At 37.7% G+C, this 22,605-nt stretch overlaps 1 protein-coding gene across 4 annotated transcripts in view; it reads left to right on the top strand.

The window, feature by feature from the left end:
* Window positions 1-22,605, top strand: part of LOC135214992 (uncharacterized) — a 294,976-nt gene that overhangs the window by 185,874 nt on the left and 86,497 nt on the right. The window contains exon 1 of one of the 4 annotated variants that reach the window (XM_064249520.1): window positions 15,768-15,812. The exons of the other annotated variants lie outside the window; for them this stretch is intronic. Within the exon in view, the coding sequence (XP_064105590.1) occupies window positions 15,803-15,812 (10 nt within the window). The 5' untranslated portion in view covers window positions 15,768-15,802. Of the gene's footprint in view, window positions 1-15,767; window positions 15,813-22,605 lie in introns of those variants that run through there. 4 annotated transcript variants of the gene reach the window in all.

Raw genomic sequence — 22,605 nt, 5'->3', positions numbered from 1 at the left:
TGCACCTGATTCCCATTGAGGAATATCATTCCTATAGGAGTAGAATACAACCAAAGAATTCTCACTTGAGGAATATCATCCTATAGAGGTAGGAAATACAACCTGACCCCCCTTCTCACTTTGAGGAAAAATCATCCTATAGAGTAGGAATACAACCTGATTCTCACTTGAGGAATATCATCCTATAGAGTAGGAATGCGACCTGATTCCCATTTGAGGAATATCATCCTATAGAGTAGGAATACAACCAGATTCTCACTTGAGGAATATCATCCTATAGAGTAGGAATACGACCTGATTCCCATTTGGGAGGAATATCATCCTATAGAGTAGGAAAAATGCCCGACCCCCCCTGATTCTCACTTGAGGAAATATCATCCTATAGAGTAGGAATAACAAACCCAGATTCTCACTTGAGGAATACATCCTATAGAGTAGGAATAACAAACCTGATTCTCACTTGAGGAATATTCAAGCCTATAGATAGGAATACAACTATTCTCACTTGAGGAATATCATCCTATAGATAGGAATTACAAAAACCAGATTCTCACTTGAGAATATCATGCCCTATAGAGTAGGATGCGACCTGATTCCCATTGAAGGGGAATATCATCCTAGAGAGGAGGAAGGTACAACCTGATCTCACTTGAGGAAATATCATCCTATAGAATAGGAATACAACCTGATTCTCACTTGAGGAATATCATCCTATAGAGTAGGAAATACAACCTGATCACTTGGAGGAATATCATCCTATAGCAGTAGGAATACAACCTGATTTCTCACCTTGAGGAATAGCATCCTATAGAGTAGGAATGCGACTGATTCCCATTGAGGAAATCATCCCTATAAGTAGAATACAACCAGATTCTCACTTGAGGAATATCATCCTATAGAGTAGGAATACAACAGATTCTCACTTGAAGGAATATCATCCTAACCCAGTAGGAATACAACCTGATTCCCACTTGAGGAATATCATCCTATAGAGTAGGAATACAACCTGATTCCCACTTGAGGAATATCATCCTATAGAGGTACGAATACGAACCTGATTCCCATTTGAGGAAATTATCCATCCTATAGAGTAGAATACAACCAGATTCTCACTGAGGAATATCATCCCTATAGTAGGAATGCGACCTGATTCCCACTTGAGGAATATCATCCTATAGAGTAGGAATACAACCTGATTCTCACTTGAGGAATATCATCCTATAGAGTAGGAATGCGACCTGATTCCATTGAGGAATATCATCCTATAGAGTAGGAATACTAAAACTGAATTCTCACTTGAGGAATATCATCCTATAGATAAGGAAATACAACCAGATTCTCACTTGAGGAATACATCCTATAGAGTAGGAATACTAAACTATCTCACTTGAGAATATCATCCTATAGAGTAGGAATACAACCGAATTCTCACTTGAGGGAATATCATCCTATAGGAGGTAGGAAATGCGACTGATTCCCATTTGAGAATATCATCCTATAGAGTAGGATACAAAACCAGATTTCTCACTTGAGAATATTCATCCTATAGAGTAAAGGATACGACCTGATTCCCATTTGTTTGAGAATATCATCCTATAGAGTAGAATCACCTGATTTCTACACTTGAGGAATATCACCTATACGAGTAGGAATACAACAGATTCCTCACTTGAGGAATATCATCCTATGGAGTAGAAATACAACCTGATTCCCACTTGAGGAATATCATCCTATGGAGTAGAAATACAACCTGATTCCCACTTGAGGAATATCATCCTATAGAGTAGGAATACAACCAGATTCTCACTTGAGGAATATCATCCTATAGAGTAGGAATGCGACCTGATTCCCACTTGAGGAATATCATCCTATAGAGTAGGAATGCGACCTGATTCCCACTTGAGGAATATCATCCTATGGAGTAGGAATGCGACCTGATTCTCACTTGAGGAATATCATCCTATAGAGTAGGAATACAACCAGATTCTCACTTGAGAATATATCCTATAGTATGGGAATGCGACTGATTCCCACTTGAGGAATACCATCCTATAGAGTAGGAGTACAACCAGATTCCCACTTGAGGAATATCATCTTATACATTAGGAATGAAACCTGATTCCCACTTCAGGAATATCATCCTAATAGAGTGGGACACAGATTCCCTCATTGGGAATAATTCATCCTATAAAGTAAAGAATGCGACCTGATTCCCACTTGAGGAATATCATCCTAGAGTAGGAATACAACCTGATTCCCACTTGAGGAATATCATCCTATAGAGTAGGAATACAACCTGATTCCCACTTGAGGAATATCATCCTATAGAGTAGGAATACAACCTGATTCCCACTTGAGGAATATCATCCTTATAGGAGTAGGAATTACAACCTGATTTCCTCCCACTTGAGGAATATCATCCTATAGAGTAGGGAATACACAAAACCAAATTTCTCAACTTGAGGAATATCATCCTATAAGTAGGAAATACGAGCCTGATTGGCCCCATTTGAGGAATATCATCCTATAGAGTAGGAATGCGACCTGATTCCCACTTGAGGAATATCATCCTATAGAGTAGGAATGCGACCTGATTCCCACTTGAGGAATATCATCCTATAGAGTAGGAATACAACCTGATTCCCACTTGAGGAATATCATCCTATAGAGTAGGAATGCGACCTGATTCCCACTTGAGGAATATCATCCTATAGAGTAGGAATACAACCTGATTCCCACTTGAGGAATATCATCCTATAGAGTAGGAATACAACCTGATTCCCACTTGAGGAATATCATCCTATAGAGTAGGAATACAACCTGATTCTCACTTGAGGAATATCATCCTATAGAGTAGGAATACAACCTGATTCTCACTTGAGGAATATCATCCTATAGAGTAGGATACAAACTGATTCTCACTTGAGAATATCATCCTATAGAGGTAGGAATCAAACCAGATTCTCACTTGAGGAATATCATCCTATAGATAGGAAACAAACCTGATTCTCAACTTGAGGAATATCATCCTATAGAGTGGAACAACCAATTCTCACTTGAAATATCATCCTATAGAGTAGGAATACAAACCTGATTCTCCAACTTGAGGGAATTATCTCCATAGAGTAGGAATACAAACCTGATTCCCACTTGAGGAATATCATCCTATCAGAGTAGGAATACAACCTGATTTCCCACTTGAGGAATATCATCCTAGAGGTTAGGAATACAACCAGATTCTCACTTGAGGAATATCATGCCCTATGAGTAGGAAACAACAATGGATTTCTCACTTGAGGAATATTCATCCTATAGAGTAAGGATACAACAACCATTTTGAATTTTTTTTTTTTTTTCTTTTTTTTTTACTTTCCTTTCTTTCCCCAAGGAGAGAGAGAGAGAGGGGCAGAGTCTCACACAGGGACCTTGGCCATGAGGGAGACCGAGATATCCTCGGTGCGTTAATCAAAGGAATTGCCCTCATTTTTTTCTCTCAAGAGTTTATCGCTCCCGTATTTTCCCAAGATGAGGGTAGCCCACTTCGTTTGAGGTTCATAAGAACCTCTTTCATATCGGATGTTCTGTATGTCTGTGTGGAAATTGTGAACTTTTTTTTTGACGCAAATAATTTATATATGTTTAATGTACGGAGGGGTGTAGAATCCCCATTAATTGATCAAATTCTCCATTGTTGAATGGTAATTTTGAAACTTAATACTTGCGCCGATATACTAAAGCTTTGGAAAGTACGCTCCATAGGTCAGGTTATTATTGCATTTTCTATATTTCGTTTTTTCTACAAGTAACTCAGTCTTGCTTTTGTTCTCATGATATTTCAGCATTTATTAATTATTTATTATCTTCATCAGCTTGACTACAGAAGAGATCCAGAATTATTTGTCACAAAGGCGTTGCTTCTGTTAATGTTTATCATTAGTAGATAACTGTAGTGCAGTTTCTTTTCCGTTATTATTATCTTCTGTTGTCTGCTTCATTAGATTCAGACACCTCTCTCTCTCTCCATCTCTCTCTCTCTCTCTTCTTGCTCTCTCTCTCTCTCTCTCTCCAACGACCCCCGCCTGGAAAGATAACACTGATTCTCCAAGCCGCCCCAAGGATACCCTTCATTGTGCCAAAGTCGCCCTCAGACGCCCCTTACTGAACCCGAACAAAGGGCCTCGAGGGGGTATTTAAGCCCGAGGTGCCCCCGAAACTCGTAATGGTATCTGGCCATATCAAGGCCCCTGGAGGTCGAGCTCACTGCCGTTGTGTTTATTTGTTCTTATCTCTCCCTATCGGCTTCCTGTTACACCTGTTATGCGTAACAAGGAGAGGAGGTTTTGGTTAATAACACCCCAGGACGTTCACAACGGGGATTTAGAGGGTTTGGGGGGAGGGGGGGCCCTGGGGCGCTGATTGGTCCTGGGTTTACTCCGCAGTTGTTGTCATGGGGGCTTATGTAGATGTTATTCTAACGGAGAGCAGGAGGCAAGCATTCTCTGAGATCCCCGTGGGAAGGAAAACCTTGGTTCCTGTTCCCATTTAGTCGTCTTTCTTAGTTTTCTTTCTTAGTTTTCATCTCAAAATCTGGCAAATGTTTCTCTCTCAGCGTTAGGGAGTAAAATCTACAAAAATTTTTAAAATTAAACTATGCTTGCTCAGATACATTATTAGTTATAATGGCGAATGTGCTGTAATTATATAGTATATACTATGTGTGTGTATCTTACTATAATGGGCTTTATGTCTGTCCGTCTGTCTGTCATTCATTCAATCACGGATAAGCGGCTGGTGCGATGGACATGAATCTTGGCAGGGTTATAGTGGGGAACCCCTAAGATGGTTTATAATGGGGTTTCATCCTAACCCCCCGTCCACCCCCCCCCCTAATTTACTAGTATGTATAGTGTGTGTATGTGTGTGTGTGTTTGTGTGTAAGTGTAATAGCCACATGCCCTCTTAACTTCTAAAAGATTTGATATTATCTGAACGTTTTTCTTCCTGAAATCTTAAAAATGTATGTCGCAGGGATCGACAAAGAAGGACCCATGGCAAAGCCACCATGTGTTATACGCTCTTATTAAATAAAAACGCCTGTCGATAATACATCCCTACGGTTTCAAGAAACGTGCTGGAGGTCGTGCAGAATTTGGATAGCGAATGTAGAAGTAGTCTCTTAGCTTTGGCCCCAGCTCTAGACACATCAAAGATAAAGGGGGGAGGCCAACAATTATTTTTGCCTGGTATGCTCTTAGCTTTGGCCAGCCTCTCTGTGAAAGATAAAGGACCGTAATTATTTTTGCCTGTAGGTCAGGTTTGGAATCCACTATCGAAAACAAAATGATTTTAAGGCGAGGAGGTGGTGCTTTTTTTCTCTGTCTGGTTTAACGTTTTTTTAATATCATTACTTTTTGATTTCTGAATGTATGCAAAGTATATATCTTGTATATTATACCGTATTTTTAGACCTACAATGTTGCTTGGATGTAACCGCCTCTACAGTAAAGTGATCAGTATCATAACAAGGTGTTTGTATTTTATTAAAACTACTTTACCATTTCCACGTTCACTGTCAACCTTTGACATTATACAGGGTGTCCATAAAGTCCCAGTACCATTACAAACAATAAATACTTGTCGTGGTACTGGGACTTTATGGACACCCTGTATATACATACATATCTATCTTTGTATGTGTGTATACACTACAAAAACACACGGACACGCGTAATATCTTCATGACATAGGCGTTGCTTCAGGTCTCAAGAAGGAAGTCGTATAGCACTTCACATTTGTCTCATGTTACCGTTATCCAGACAATTGAGCTTTGTTTTTTCCATTTAGAATAAAAAAAATTGGATACTTTATAGCGCTAAGGAAAGGGAAGGAAGAAAAACTAAGCGATCTTTGGCTGGTATTGAAGTGCGTTGGATGGGTCAAGGGGAGTAGGAGGAGGGTAATAGTTACCGTCAGTAATTAGAGGTTTTTGGCAACATCACGAACTGGGCCTCCAGACACGATAATCCGCATACTCTCTCTCTCTCTCTCTCTCTCTCTCTCTCTCTCTCTCTCAGGACTGAATTCGTCTGGTTTGTTCTGAGGGCTGATATTCATAGTCCACGGATACGACGTATAGTGAAATGGTATATTTAGACAACTCATTTGCAGTTCCTTACGAGCAAAGCTGTATGGATTATTTAAAATTGCAGTAAATACAAGTTTATAACAATTTATTTCGAAATGTACGTGGTTTTTTCATTTTATTCATTTAGGAACAGTGGTGATATGTAATGTGTGGTTGGATATATAGACTATTTTCCAAAGTCTGTGTCTAATTTAAATATTTCCTCATCATTATAAGTTTGCAAAATGATTTTCTTGCCATTACTTTTGTAAAACGCCGTTCATTTTGCACCTACCATTCGATCAAAACAACAGTAACCAGATCCTAGGTAGTTGCTGTTACGGTGAAATATCTACATATATAGTCTATATGTCAAGAAAATAAAAAAAAAAAAAAAATCACGGTTTTACGCTAGTTCAAGGCATGCTATCTATAGCAGTTAAATTTCCGCTGCGACTATCAAGGGCCAAATGTTCTTTCTATCATTATTTCCAAATGACAGTATTCTCTCTCTCTCTCTCTTGTCATACTTTTGTACGCCGCATTTTACCTACCATTCGATCAAAACAACAGATAACCAGATCCTAGGTAGTTGCTGTTACGGTGAAATGTCTACATATATAGTCTGTATGTCCAGCCTTTTCAAATACAAAAAAATTCATGGTTACGCTATGTTCAAGGGCAAATGCTATACTATAGCAGAAATTTCACTGCTGCGACTATAAAACCATGGCTGTTCTTTCTGTGGTATCATTATTTCAAATGACAGTTTATATCTCTCTCTCTCTCTCTCTCTCTCTCTCTCTCTCTCTCTCTGGCAAACGGAAAACTCATTCTGTTGATAAGGAAAGATTTTTTTAGATTTTTGCACTTGTGATATTATCCAAAAAGCAAAATATATTGTCTTTCATATATGGAATTTATAATCTATGCCATCGTCCATGATACTCATATTATTTTTTTGTAATATACTGGCCACTTGATATGAGCATTTGCCTGTTATAGATTTTACAGTCAAATACGTTCAGCTCTGAGGTGAACGAAGCCTGCTGATTCATTTATTTATCTATTTTTTACTTTTTTATTTATTTTTTCCCTCACTCACTGGTCAACCGTACTCAAGAATGTCTTACCGACACGAGAGCGCGCTTTCGTGTCCTCGTGGTCACTGAATATGTATTATTGATTGTTTATGTTCAAAATCTGAATGTCATTCAAGAAAATCATTCGAAAGTCGCTGATGATATGTTCACGTGCGCTTGTGCGGAGTATGATTGCTTAGTGAAATCGCAAGCAAGGCCATACAGAGGGAATACTTCGATGACTGCTTATTTATTTATTTATTTATTTATTTAGGAGGAATGCATCAATGACTGCTATTTATTTATTTTATTTGCTTATTTGTTTGTTTGATTTTATTTATTTGGAGGAATTTACATCAAATTAAAGGAGGAATACATTCAATGACTGCTAATTTATTTATTTTATTTTATTTTATTTCTTTTACTTAGGAGGAATACATCAATAACTGCTTATTTATTTCTTTAATTACTAATTTATTTATTTATTTATTTATTTATTTATTTATTGTATTTTATTTTATTCAGGAGGAATACATCAATGACTGCTTATTTATTTATTTATTTATTTATTTTATTTTATTTTATTTAGGAGGAATACATCAATGACTGCTTATTTATTCATTTATTTATTTATTTATTTTATTTTATTTAGGAGGAACACATCAATGACTGCATATTTATTTATTTATTTATTTAATTTATTTAGGAGGAACACATCAATGACTGCTTATTTATTTCTTTATTTATTTATTTATTTAATTTATTGAGGAGAAATACATCAATGACTGCTTATTTATTTATTTATTTATTTATTTTATTTTATTTTATTTAGGAGGAATACATCAATGACTGCTTATTTATTTATTTATTTATTTCTTTTATTTAGGAGGAATACATCAATGACTGCTTATTTATTTATTTATTTATTTGTTTATTTAGAAGGACTACATCAGTGACTGCTTATTTATTTATTTATATATTTATTTATTTATTTATTTTATTTATTCCGACGTTGCAATGATCTTTCATGCTGCAGTAGCGATTCCATTTCCGTGATAGATTAAAGGCCTTTTATAGTTGCATGGCTTGACCTCACCGACTGGTCTTCCCGTTGATAATACAAATGAAAGAGCAGATAACGAGGCGTCATTCTTCAAGTTGTCATTACAAACTTCCAGGAGACTCATTCCTTCCCTAATGGGTTGTTTCACGCAAGAAATCCACATCCACTTCCTCTGCTCACTCTCATTAACTTTTTTTTTTCTTTATCATTTTTGTATATTTTAGAGGCATTTAATTGCGCTGGAACAAACACAATCATTGATAAAAGTTCAGGTGCCCCCGGGGAATGAGGAGATACCAGCCCCGATATTTTGATGTCTTTTAAGATTTTATGCTCTTCAAATTGGTACATTGTTGGGCATCTGCGTAATTTGATTTTTTTTTTCTTTTTTTGCCATGCCGGAGTATGCAATGAAAATTTGTGTATATGAATCATTTCAGGTAACTTTTATGCTACATATAAACACACGCACACACATATAGATTGTGTGTTTGTATTTATAAAGACATATGTATATATGTTTGTGTGATTGTATGTATAAAGACATATCTATACTATATGTATATAAATGTGAATGTGCAATATATATAGATATATATATATATATATATATATATATATATATATATATATATATATATATATATATATATATATATATAGAGAGAGAGAGAGATGAGAGAGAGAGAGAGACGAGAGAGAGAGAGAGATTTAGCTACTTATGAGTGCAGGTTTCGAGAGGGTCACGAAATGTCTTACTATAAAGACCCCCTCCTGACCTCTGCCCAATCCTCACCTGGGGGCCCAAACCAGCAGCCTGATCATTATCTACTTGAATTACGGTCCAGTCACCTTCTGACTTCAGCGTCCTAGAAAGCCAGCTAAGCCCCCCCCCCCCCCCCCCCCCCCCCCCCCCCCCCCCCCCCCCCCCCCCCCCCCACCCCCCAACCCCCCACCCCCCCCCCCCCCCCCCCCCCCTCCCCCCACCCCCCCCCCCCCTCGGGCCCCCCCCCCCCCCCCCCCCCCCCCCCCCCCCCCCCCCCCCCCCCCCATAGCACCTGGGGATAGAAGATAAGAGGAGTGTCATCAAGAAGATATCCCGGAAAGGAAAAAAACAAAAAAATCAACTGCGGATTCAGGATGAGATATAGGATGATATTATCCTTTGCGCTTTTCTAGATAGATCTCGTGGACTTTTTTGTGAGGTCTTGAATTTCCAGTTTTGTAAATGCTGACGTTGCTGAATGGAGAGAGAGAGAGAGAGAGAGAGAGAGAGAGAGAGAGAGAGAGAGCGCTCTCGTGTTTATTCACCGCGTCTGTTTATTCCGTTGCAGTTTTCTTTTGCGTAATTTTTTTATGGGCCATTTTTTCGTCTCATCTCAGCGGTATATTATTATTATAGTGTTTCTTGTGGCCCGAGGGCCTTTAGTTACCCGGGGTTTCTTTGCCTTTGAAATTACGAATGCCGTAAGATTTTGTTTACCTCTTTACTTTTTGCGCCCTCGTTTTTATTTGTTGTAATTTACTTCATTCTCTGGATTTCCTCAATCTTGCATCTGTTTCTGATAGGCAGTGTTTTTTATTCTTGCTTATTTACGCAGGTTATTTTAATTTAATACTCCTTTATTGCCACTTTGTTCGTTTTCGATGGAGGGTGTTATTTCCTCTATGGTTTTTGTTTAATCTTTTCGTATATATTTATGTTTGTTTTCATTATATTATTCCCTAAAATGCTTCATTTCGTGCTTATAAATAGTTAAAAAAAAAAAAAAAAGTTATCTTCCACTTGCGTATTCATTTTTTTTGTGAAATAGAAATTACACACGCAATTAAAGAACCACTAACCTTCACAGATATTCAGTTTTTACCCAGTTCGCACACTCCGTAATATGCAAAGTATTAGCTACCATTTAATTCACAAATTCATAACAGATTCCTTACTTTTGCAACTCGCCTAGATACTAAGGAAGGCTAAATCCTTATACTTATGATAATGGCATCTGTTCAAATAAATGAATATATTATGTCGACTCGTAAGGACACCCAGTTTGAGTAGAAATTGTTTTCCTGTGTTTTTTTTCGATAAACATAGGTATCTGGAAGAGTGATATATATAGATTTTTCCCATAAAGGGAAAAAATTCTACATGAAGCTGTCGATGTTGCCCTCTGAGGGGTTCCTTATTAAAAGCTGTGTGATATGTTGAAAAGAAAAAGTAAAGCACCTGTCTTTTATCAGCATGGAAAAGGATGAAAATCCTTCCTTCTGGTAATTTAGTGGATGCCCTTGACATCATCAGGGTATTAAGATACTTTCTCAACCAGATGCTCGGTCATTGAACTTGTCTGGATCTCTCTTGTGACCGAGGTTCAGCAGTAGTGCTGAGTCAGAAACAACCTGACATGAGCGTTCTCCCTCCAACAGTAAACAGTAACTTGGAAAATCCCGTGATGTCTCAAGTGTCATTGGCTTTACGTTGATATGTTTGTTTTTGTTTGTATGGTGTTTTTACGTTGCGTGGAACCAGTGGTTATTCAGCAACGGGACCAACGGCTTTACGTGGCTTCCTAACCACGTCGAGAGTGAACTTCTATCACCAGAAATACACATCTTTGACCCCTTAACGGAATGCCCGAGAAGAATCGAACTCGCGGCCACGGTGGTGGCAGGCAAAGACCATACCGATCACGCCACTGAGGCGTGATATAAGATGCCCTTACTAAATCATTGCAGATACTCTGAGCGATACATCTAATATCCTGCCAGAAGAATGTTAGTCAGTAACTACTTACTAGCTTCATAGAGCTTTAGCATTCGCGAATGCTATCTTTGCTCGGTTTCATTGAAGAAAATACGGTGTTTACAGTGACATTGCAAGACATCGTGGTGGTAAACACATCCAATTAACACCATTCTTCCGCAGAAGTGTGTCTTTATATCCTGTGATATGGGCAGCTTACGAGAAGTTAAATGGAAATTTATGCTTTGTATGATCAACGTATGTCGAATAATCTACCGTTTTCTGTTATTATTGCAGTCTTCTTCGTTTCTTACTGACCATATTACGGCTGGTGTCAGTGACCGTTAATCATTCGTTATAAATATTCATCCGTTTTAACCTTACGTTACGAACATAATGTTGGTAGCTGTAATAGCACAAAAACATCAATGACAGGAAGTGACAGGAACATTGAGAATAGTCACGGCAATAGAAATTATTATTATTATTATTATTATTATTATTATTATTATTATTATTATTATTATTATTATTATTATTATTATTATTATTATAGCTGACTAGTAAGTAATTTGGTTACGACTCGAGATCCAAGCTGATCGTCTGAGTGATTTAAAAAGAGATATTCGTTCACAAAAGACTACGGGCTGCTCTAGGAGCAAGAGCCCGTGCTGGCATATGGCCAGCTTAATCTCAAACAACATCACAAAAAAAAAAAAAAACAGCTGGTGTTCTTTGTTTGAAGTTGAGTTTACCGGGTGCTGGAACCCGTTGTCAAGGAAGGTATCCAGGTACTCCTGCTCTTTGTCCATGATCTTACCTTAATTGGCTTTATTTCCTTTATTGTTTGAATGAGGTATGCGTATTCATAAACGATATATATGGCAGTATTAAGCCGAAGGTAGACCAGATTATGATTTCGTTTCTTGGGAATCTAATTTCATTACGGATACTCTACTTATCTCATGTTGGTGTGATGACGGTCCTCAGAGCATTACTATGTGAGCTTCCCATCACCTGTTTTAATTGGCTCTAATTGCGCGATTTCCAGCGTCGTTCTTACTGTTCGCGGTGCATTTCAAAATTCCCGGTGTCGGGTTCAGTTAACTTAATGGCGCGGCCATGCAGGTAAAAAAAAAAAAAAAAAAACAAAAAAAAAAAAAAAAAAAAAAAAAAAAAAAAAAAAAACGTGCCAGCCATCGGCCACTTACGCAGAACCGGGAAGGAGGTATGTAAAGGCCCTTGTGTTCCAACCGGGTTTTATGGGTATAACCTTGCTCAGGGTTCAGGCCAGACGTTACCCGATTGCCATCGTTTTTATTTGTGTGCATGTCGGCCCAGCGGGGAGGTAGCCATCTTCTTCCACGTAGCCAAACCTGCTGTGCTCGTTCGCTCATCTTGTTGCTGGCGTTATTGCTATGACTGTTGAGGGAAGCAGGCAGGCAGAAGTTGCGCTGCTTGTTGCTGTTCTTGAGGTGTGCTTGTTGCTGTTCTGACCTAGCTGTATAGCCTTTACTGGTTCCTCCAAGAACCTTCTGTTTATTGTGGGGAATGGTTTCTCCGTTCGGCCTTGGTCTGCATGTGACTCGAAAACGCGTTCGGGTGCGAAGGTAAAGTCTGGTTTTAAAAACCTCGTGAAATGTCGCTGGAAAGTCTGGAAGTCTTGGAAAGTCTGGAAGTCTAGGTCGTAAATGAGGTATATATTCTGTGCTTATGGAGAATATGCTGTGTGTGTCAATGTTAATGATGCTATGTTTTGTGAGAGTCGTGATTGCTTACTGCTTATTTCGATTTGTCATATTTTTTTACCAAAGGCATCAGAGCATTGGCTGATAGACATTTTTGATGTATTGTTTTTATTGTAGATGGTAGCATGCTATGGGTTTAGAATGATAATAATAATAATAATAATAATAATAATAATAATAATAATATAATAATGAATAATAATAATTAATAAAATAATAATAAAATCCTCATAGTAGCACGAGTCTTCAAATGGAGAAACTGATCAACAGTTATGTAAATGTAACAATCAAATTAGTAAATATAAAAAACAGCAAGTAATAGCTGTTCCCGAAAGCTATCCTTGCTGGTTTTCTTTTTAAATTTAAATTTAAACAGTTTACAAATAAACTGTGGATTTGTTGTTTCTCCAATAATAATAATAATAATTAATAATAATAATAATAATAATAATAATAATAATAATAATTACATCCTCAGTATTATTATGCAGGGTGAACTGAATAAATGATAAAAGCACTCGGGGTATGTTAATGCACAGCCAAAATTAGAAAATAACTTTCTAAAATTTCTCTTTTTCTTATTTTATGGCGAGCAACCGTGTACTTAAGCCCCATGAAATCGCTAAGGGTAGAATTCTTGTTCCATGCCGACAACGTGTATGTTCTAAGGTGAAACCAGCTCTTGTGTATGCAGTATGGATGAGAGTATTCCCTGTGTGTACAATTGAATACACGTACTTTGCGTGTGACCGTAAACAATCAAACATTTATGGATTTAACTTTGCTTAAACGTTTGTCTGTCTTGTGTTATTTTCTCTCGAGGCTTCATTGGTAACTATCCAAGAGTCTTCAGCATAAACGAAGGACTGCATGGTGCTTGAAGTTACGACTCTTTTTAAAGGTCACGACCACTCTTTGCTTTTCCAGACACGACCAGAGAATTCGTGTGTGGAACCGTTGTTCTTCCAGTTTTTATTTCCTCAATTTTATCTTTCCTAGCGTTTCTTCGCGTGTTGTATTGTCGTCCAGTAAGTACCTGTACATGTGAATGCATAATGCATGTGTGTGTGTGTGTGTAGCATTTATGAGAGGTTTCTAAATTTTGTTTGGTAATACTTCCTCGTAATTGGAATTACGAGTATAGTACCCGATTCACATCCTTGACAGCAAATGTCATGGACGCAGGGTTTTTTTTTTCCTTTTTTTTTTTTTTTTTCTTCAGTTTACCGTTGCTTTTAGCTGATGCCACTGGGTATATCTTTGGGAGGACACCATTTTATATAAAGAAGGTTCTTCATGAAACAGTTGCTGCGCGAAATGTGGTAGTCATTGCATAATTTCCAATCCAAAAGCCCCCATTAATAGAGGTTTTCTTTTTGAGGGCGGTTGTCAAGGAAGCGTCACGTCTCTCTTCCATTTACTGAGATGAATCACTCCAAGGCTTTTGTTGGATATGGAAGTACACTCACTTATTACTTCTTATTCGTTCGTCTTTCGTCATGATCATGTCTTATTATATGTGCATTATATATAGAATATATGATATATATATATATATATAATATATATATATATGCATGTATAGTTCGTATACATCATTCGTATATAGATATATATATATATATATATATATATATATATATATATATATATATTGTACATATAATGAGAGACAGATAAAGAGTGAATAATTAAGGCAATTCACAAAACAGTTTTTGTCATTGTTGACAACAGCCACCTGACGAACACGCATAAATGTCTACGTGTATGTATACTATACATACACGTAGATGTTTATGCGTGTTCGTCAGGTGGCTGTTGCCAGCATTGACAAAAGAACTGTATTGTGGATTGCCTTACTGTTGATAATACTTGTTACAGCATCCTCGCAGCGTTGGTCGGTAAGGCTTCAAGCTTCGATCAGAAAAGGCACACTATACCATATCATTAGGTTCTAAAAGAGGTTAATCGCCATTGATCATTATTTTCCAATTAACTCGGATAAAAAAAAGGGAGATTACTTATTAGCTCGAAAATAATTGGGAGCAACATTTTGGCTTCTTTTTAATAACGGCCGATGTATACCTACCTTTTTGTCATAATTGCTAATTATTTTTTTTCTAATTATCTTTTTATTCGAAAAGAGTGCACAAACCGTGAAGGCTGCTTTTGTGTTGCTCCCTAATAGGAAGACTCCTCAAACTGAATTATTGCTAATTGGTTTTTGTAGCCTCATTTGGCGATGTGGCGCCGGGGACCTTCTCCATTATTGCATAAGAGCCGGCATAAGACACCCAAGTATAGCTCATGCGGTAACATACCTTCATCACCCAAGTAGTTCATGCGGTAACATACCTTCGTGTGCCATGTGGTCAACGGGGATTTTTCGAGTTTAGGAAGTATGCATAGTTTTACTGTGTTCCCATATCCCAGCTACAAATATATTCTTGGTACCCTTGCGTCATAAGTATATTTATGTGGTAACGCCTTTGATTACCGCAAGGAGAGAAATTTGTTTTAATTACGAGCGCTGTAGCGTAAAATTGAATTGTTGTAGGTTCCTTCGTCTGTACGTGTGTATAATACATACATACATACATATATAATTAATACCTCTGTTTATGACTCATTCACTCTCACTGGTGACGAAGCAGTGAGTTGTAACTTATTCCCAAGTTATATAGGGAAATGGATATGATACAATATTTGTGCCTTTGTAGTTGTGAATAAAACTATTTATGTAATATATATATATATATATATATATATATATATTATATATATATATATATATATATATATAAATATATATAATTATATATATATATAATGATATATATATAATATATATATATATATATATATATATATACTATATATATATTACAGACTAATATTGCTGTATTATTACTAATATATTACCAATCCGTTATCATCTTTCACGTTTATTCTCGCTTAAAGTAACCTTCATTGCTGAAAGTTTCTAACCACTGACGTCTTTTTTCTTTTTTTAGGTATGTCTGAGGTTCTGTTAAAGCTGGCTAAATGATCCACCGTAAGTATTTTGTCTTAGAATTCCCTCATTTTCTGTTTATCTGTTATCTTTCGATTGTGGAAATAACGCAACTTAGTCTTGCATCGGCAATCTCGCTAAACGTTTGCACGGCAAATGTATATAGAACAGAGGCTATAAACGTTACAGGTGGTGAATTCCCAAACATCGGCTCCATGATATGTATTTAGATGATTCTTAAATATATATTGCCTTCCTCATTGCTATCAATACTGCTACTGTGTGTTCAGTAAGTCTTCAAAAAAGTAAATCTCATACATTCGTAATTAAAGGTCGACTCCACTGCATCTCAATCGTAACAAAGGTGCAAAGATCGTAACAGGCGTCTCTCTCTCTCTCTCTCTCTCTCTCTCTCTCTCTCTCTCTCTCTCTCTCTCTCGTTGTTGTTGTGGTTGTTGTTATGGTTTGTGTAGAAACACCTGCCAAGCATGATGGCAGGTGTGTTTACCTTTTTCTCTATTATTTGCTGACAACATAAACAACAATTTCTTCATTTAATTTTGCTTTGTTTGCGAAATAGATAAACAGAACTCTAATTGGCCTTTGTTTAGTCATTCGACAAGGCTAACGACTCCTTGAGAGTGATTTCAGGATCCGAGGGGTTTACTATTGCACGACACGCCAGTTATCATCCCTTGAGGAGGATTTAATTAAGGTTCATCATCTGCAATTAGTCCCCCTAATTTACTTCGTTAAGCGTCGTTGACACAAAGAAGATGAACGTCTTCATCGTGTGGTAATGTTTCTGTTGAGATATTATGATACCTTTTGTTTTCCGAATATATAATCGTTCTGTAATTTGCGTTCTTTCAACTCGCATTGTGAGTTGACTTATTTATGTATGCATGTATGTACAGCCACATATGTGACACGGTGAACACATACATCATCTATGTATATATATCACACATATCCACAGGTGAAAAATAAGAGGCGGGGTGTAAGTCCTGAACGGTTCCGACTTTATTTCGATATCCTTCGTCAGTGGATATGTGATAAATGAATCACGTGCTAAAGTGATTATAATCATGCATATATATACATATACATATATATATACATATACACATATATATACAATAGAGTAAACACACATATGTGTTTGTTTACACTCTATTGTTATAAGTGTCCTTAAAAAATAACGATGTCCCTACCTGATACTGGCGATGTATTTATGTTAATATGAACTCATATATGTGCAAATATTGGGTGTCTGTGTACAAACGGTTGGTGGTTGACTGGAACATGTAGTCCTGATATGGAAAAAAAATACATAGAAGGGGAAAGAAACATGTAAGTGTCCGTGTGCATTTGAATATGGAAAGACATGTTACTTTGTATGTGTAAAATGGTACAATCAGTCACTGCTTGCAGCTCTCTTGGTGTCAATGTAATTGGCATCTATACTCTGTTTTTTTCCATCTGTCCTCCCGCCTGCGGTGTTTGCGTATGGTAACACTGCATCCCGGGCTCTAGACAGTTACATTCAGCTTACATTCAACAATTATGATAATGTCCTATTTTGAATATTAACGGTGTAATTCGAATACAGTAAATTATTAAAACACTTTTTAATTGCAAATGTACACCCAGATATCCTTTTATTTACCTAAAACTTACTCATAGCGTAACTATTTAAAGCCTGGGACGCAGTGTTACCATACGAAAACACCACAGGCGGATGGACAGATGGAAAAAAAACAGGCATGATGGAAAAAAATTAACGGAAACTTCTATAAAAAATAAGTAATTTTACCCTTAAAACTTCTGTTAGATACGTAAACCTACTTTTATATATAATTATGAATAAAAACTGCCATTGATTTTGTTCATAAATAACTTCATTTTTAAATCCTAGTTACGTATCTTCTCTTCCTCGCATAAGTAAGTCTTCCCTACTGCAAAGAGGTATTGATTTAGTTTGTTCACGTTGAAAATATTTTGACGAATGAATTACACATATTTTCAACTCAGGTGATATTGTTGATTGTGTTTTCAACAGGGCTTAGATCCTATACGAGTATGAAGTAAATTCAGACGGGTACCCTTGTCACGTTTCTGGTGAAGTCTTATGAAAATGCAACTGTGGTCCATAAGTGTCTCCTAGCACGGTTTTGTGGGAGCTATTTTTGGAAGGCTTGAGGTTAGCCGGAGGTTCTCTGCGCTAGATTTCATTGTTAATCCTGATTCGGATCATTTGGTAAAAAAAAAAATCTGAATAAATAAATAAATAAAATGGCCCAGCCGTGTACAGCTATTTCGGTTTTGTCCTCATCTGCATTTTCTCGTGCAAGCTGTAGCGGACTTTCACCTCTTCAATATTTAGCTGAAGGCATGATAAATGTCCACCTGTTAAAGTTAAGATCAACAACACGCAGAAGTTCTAGTTGCTGCCGAAGATAGTGAAGTCTGTCTCTTTTTTTTTTTTTTCCTATAATTGGAAACAGTTCCTATTCTTAGAAAACAGGACTTCGCTTGGTAACATTGGAAGTCGCCATGATGAGACTGAGGGCAACTGGGGGCACGAAGATGGTTGATGTAGTTGTTGTTGACTCAGTGATTTGACTCGTTCATTTGGTTCTCTTTCCTCATTGGGCAATGCTTCCTGGTGCATCCCTTGGTCCTGAAAGCAAGTGACATCATGCACAGAAGCATCGCCTCTCCTATGCATTCCCAGATCCATGAGTTTAATGGTGGTATATGAGTTGATCATTTATTTGTCCGTACAGAAATTGGCTATTCCCGGGGATAAACCCACGTTTCTTATCCTAATGTTATTAGGCTTCACCAAGGACTCCTGAAAGACGAGCGATAGCTCTGATAGAAAGATAAGGATGCAGGTGGCAGACGCGCGGGTCTTCGTGGCAGGTATTAATGGTCACACTCTGAGCTTCAGGTAACGAGGGGTATTGTCTGTCTTATCGAAGCCTCCAAAACAAACTTATTTTCCTTGTACCTGTGGTGCGGACATAATGGACTTCTGCATACTGATGTCGCTTGTGCTACAATGTGCTACATCTTAATGTGATTGGCTTTGACTTTAAAATGTACTTGTATGCAACAACATGGTGCATAGTGAAATTCAAGCAATTATTAATGGATTGCCAGGTGCGTGCTTGTTATTATTGTTGTTGTGATTTGCTAGTAGATGCAGGTGTTGTGCACAGCAGGTTTCATTACATGTGACGCCCCAAAGCCCTAAGTTACAACTGTTTCGTTGACGGGAAGGGTATGAGAGGCTTTGTAATGACGTCATGAATATGATAATGACACAATGACTGTATCATGAATATGATAATGACACAATGACTGTATCCCAGAGTCGAATAAGTAACAGCAGAACGCCCGCATGCATGATAATTATCGTCGCTTGTGCCTTCCATCAATATAATAAATACGAAGTGTGTTAACGCTAAAAATGTGGGCGCCGCCAGTGGGAGAGGTTGTGTGATTGTATTTTTGTGTGTATCTTAGTTGGAAGGAAACAAGAGGAGTTTGTACTTAAACTCAACATTATGAGGGAGAGAATGATTGAACAGAACATGAAAAATGGAGACATATTTGTGTATTTTTTTTATGCATCTGAACTGAACGTTGGAGTTTTTAACTTTACTTTATCAGAGAGAGAGAGAGAGAGAGAGAGAGAGAGAGAGAGAGAGAGAGAGAGAGAGAGAGAGAGAGAGAGAGAGAGAGAGTCGTAATAGGTGAGGGAGTTATCATATATATCTCATAACTGAACTTGAGATAACGAGAGAGAGAGAGAGAGAGAGAGAGAGAGAGAGAGAGAGAGAGAGAGAGAGAGAGAGAGAGAATCATAGAACAAGAGAGAGAGAAATATGATAGTGAGAAGCAAGCAGCATATATCTTAGATTGAACTTGCGATAACGACAGAGAGAGAGAGAGAGAGAGAGAGAGGTCGTAATGGTGAGGGAGTTGATCATATATATCTCATAACTGAACTTGAGATAACGAGAGAGAGAGAGAGAGAGAGAGAGAGAATCATAGTAACAGAGAGAGAGGAGAGAAATATGATAGTTGAGGGAAGCAAGCAGCATATATCTTAGAATTGAACTTGCGATAACGACAGAGAGAGAGAGAGAGAGAGAGAGAGAGAGAGAGAGCATCCCGGCGTTGCTACCTGAGACGTGTGGGACGCCCCCATTACCTGTGCTATCAATACCCGATATCTTCTCCCGTCTCCTGCCGACGAAGGTATTGCCGGTCTTCGAGGTGGCGCAGGGCCACTTTTTTTAAATCAGAACTTTCTGCCAAGAAAGAATTAAAGGGAAAGTGCTGTGGCGAGTGCCACTTAATAATAATAATAACTAATAATAATAATAATAATAATAATAATAATGTTTAGGGTTGCTATACAAGCTGCTTAGTTTTTTTTCACTACAGTGGGTTTTTCTTTATCATGAACGTAAGTTATTGTAAATTTACCGCTCATTTTGCTCTTTGCTCTTTTCCTTGCATGGCTGATTCTCTCTCTCTCTCTCTCTCTCTCTCTCTCTCTCTCTCTCTCTCTCTCTCTCTCTCTCTCTGGGAAACATAATTTTCCTTCAGTATGAAAAATTATTTCCTCCTTATTTGCAATATAAAAAAGTTATTCTTCCTTATTTTCAATATAAAAAAAATTGTTATTCTTCCTTATTTGCAATATAAAAAATAGTTATTCTTTCTTATTTGCGATTTAAAAAAAAATAGTTGCATTTGCAATTTATGTTGAATAAGCTCTTTTAAAGTTATGACCTAAACATCTGATATGACGTAATTTGGATTAGATATAATTCCACCTATATAATGTGTGTGAAGAGAGGTAACACTCGCACCAAATATTCACGAAAGTATACCTAAGGCAATTTGTTCAAGAAACGCAAGACAATTTTACAATACATGTTTTGTTATGGTGGTCAGAGAAACTCCATCCAATGCTGGAGTCCGTGTGTGTGGTTGTTTTCATATGTTGAGGAACAAGCTCGCGTCTGGGATTAGGTAGCTGTAAGGGATGAATGGGAGATCCCTGTAAGGGATGAATGGGAGGCTTCTGATGCAGTAAGCTGCTACTGCTTCTTCGCAAAGGTGGGCCGTGCCGTGGAATGCATCTGCCGGGTTACGATGTTTGCCAATGTTATGAAGGGGAAACGATCAGGCTTTGCAAGGAATATGCACCTACCATGGTTATATTTGTAAGCGCTTTTGTGGGATTTGCAGTCTTCTATGAATATATATCTATATTATTTAATAATAATAATAATATGGTCGCTGCTTCAGCACTATTAACAAAACCTGTTTACGAGAGGGTCTCCTTCCGAAATAATAATAATAATAATAATAATAATAATAATAATAATAATAATAATAATAATAATAATAATAATAATAATAGACACCAACTAAAGAAAATGCCCAACTGGAAAGCCCCAGGTCCTGATGAAGTTCATGGATACTGGCTCAAAAACTTCAATGCCCTACATCCAAGAATAGCAGAACAACTCCAGCATTGTATCACAAATCACCAAGCGCCCAAATGGATGACCACAGGAAGAACATCCTTAGTCCAGAAAGACAAGAGTAAGGGAAATATAGTCAGTAACTACAGGCCTATCACCTGCCTACCAATAATGTGGAAGTTAATAACAGGTATCATCAGCGAAAGGCTAAACTAACAACTACCTAGAGGATTACAACAAACACCCATCCCCCACCAACAGGAAAGGCTGCAGAAAGGAAGTTGAGGGGAACAAAAAACAAAAGGGACCAGCTCCCATGATAGACAAAATGGTAATGAAAACGGGAAACAGTAGGAGAAGGAAAACCAACCTAAGCATGGCATGGATAGACTGTAAGAAAGCCCTCGACATGGTACCACACACATGGCTTATAGAATGCCTGAAAATATATGGGGCAGAGGAAAACACCATCAGCTTCCTCAAAAATACAATGCGCAACTGGAATACAATACTTATAAGCTCTGGAATAAGACTAGCAGAGATTAATATCAGGAGAGGGATCTTCCAGGGAGACTCACTGTCCCCACTACGCTTCGTAGAAGCCATGATTCCCATGACAAAAGTACTGCAAAAGATGGATGCTGGGTACCAACTCAAGAAAAGAGGCAACAGAATCAGCCATCTGATGTTCATGGACGACATCAAGCTGTATGGTAAGAGCATCAAGGAAATAGATATCCTAATCCAGACTGTAAGGATTGTATCTGGGGACATCAGGATGGAGTTTGGAATAGAAAAATGTGCCTTAGTCAACATACAAAAGGGCAAAGTAACAAGGACTGAAGGAATAACGATCAGGCAAAGATCTTCTGGGACTATGGAACAACATCAAACACATAGATGAGACTGGATACAAATACCTGGGAATAATGGAAGGAGGGGATATAAAACATCAAGAGATGAAGGACACGATCAGGAAAGAATATATGCAGACTCAAGGCGATACTCAAGTCAAAACTCAACGCCGGAAATATGATAAAAGCCATAAACACATGGGCAGTGCCAGTAATCAGATACAGCGCAGAATAGTGGAATGGACGAAGGCAGAACTTCGCAGCATAGACCAGAAAACGAGGAAACATATGACAATGCACAAAGCACTACACCCAAGAGCAAATACGGACAGACTATACATAACACGAAAGGAAGGAGGGAGGGGAATACTAAGCATAGAGGACTACGTCAACATCGAGAACAGAGCACTGGGGCAATATATGAAGACCAGTGAAGACGAGTGGATCAAGAGTGCATGGGAAGAAGGA

This window comes from Macrobrachium nipponense, chromosome 46, assembly GCF_015104395.2.
Source record: "Macrobrachium nipponense isolate FS-2020 chromosome 46, ASM1510439v2, whole genome shotgun sequence".
Taxonomy (NCBI): Eukaryota; Metazoa; Arthropoda; class Malacostraca; order Decapoda; family Palaemonidae; genus Macrobrachium; species Macrobrachium nipponense.
This window is presented reverse-complemented; position numbering and strand designations above follow the sequence as displayed.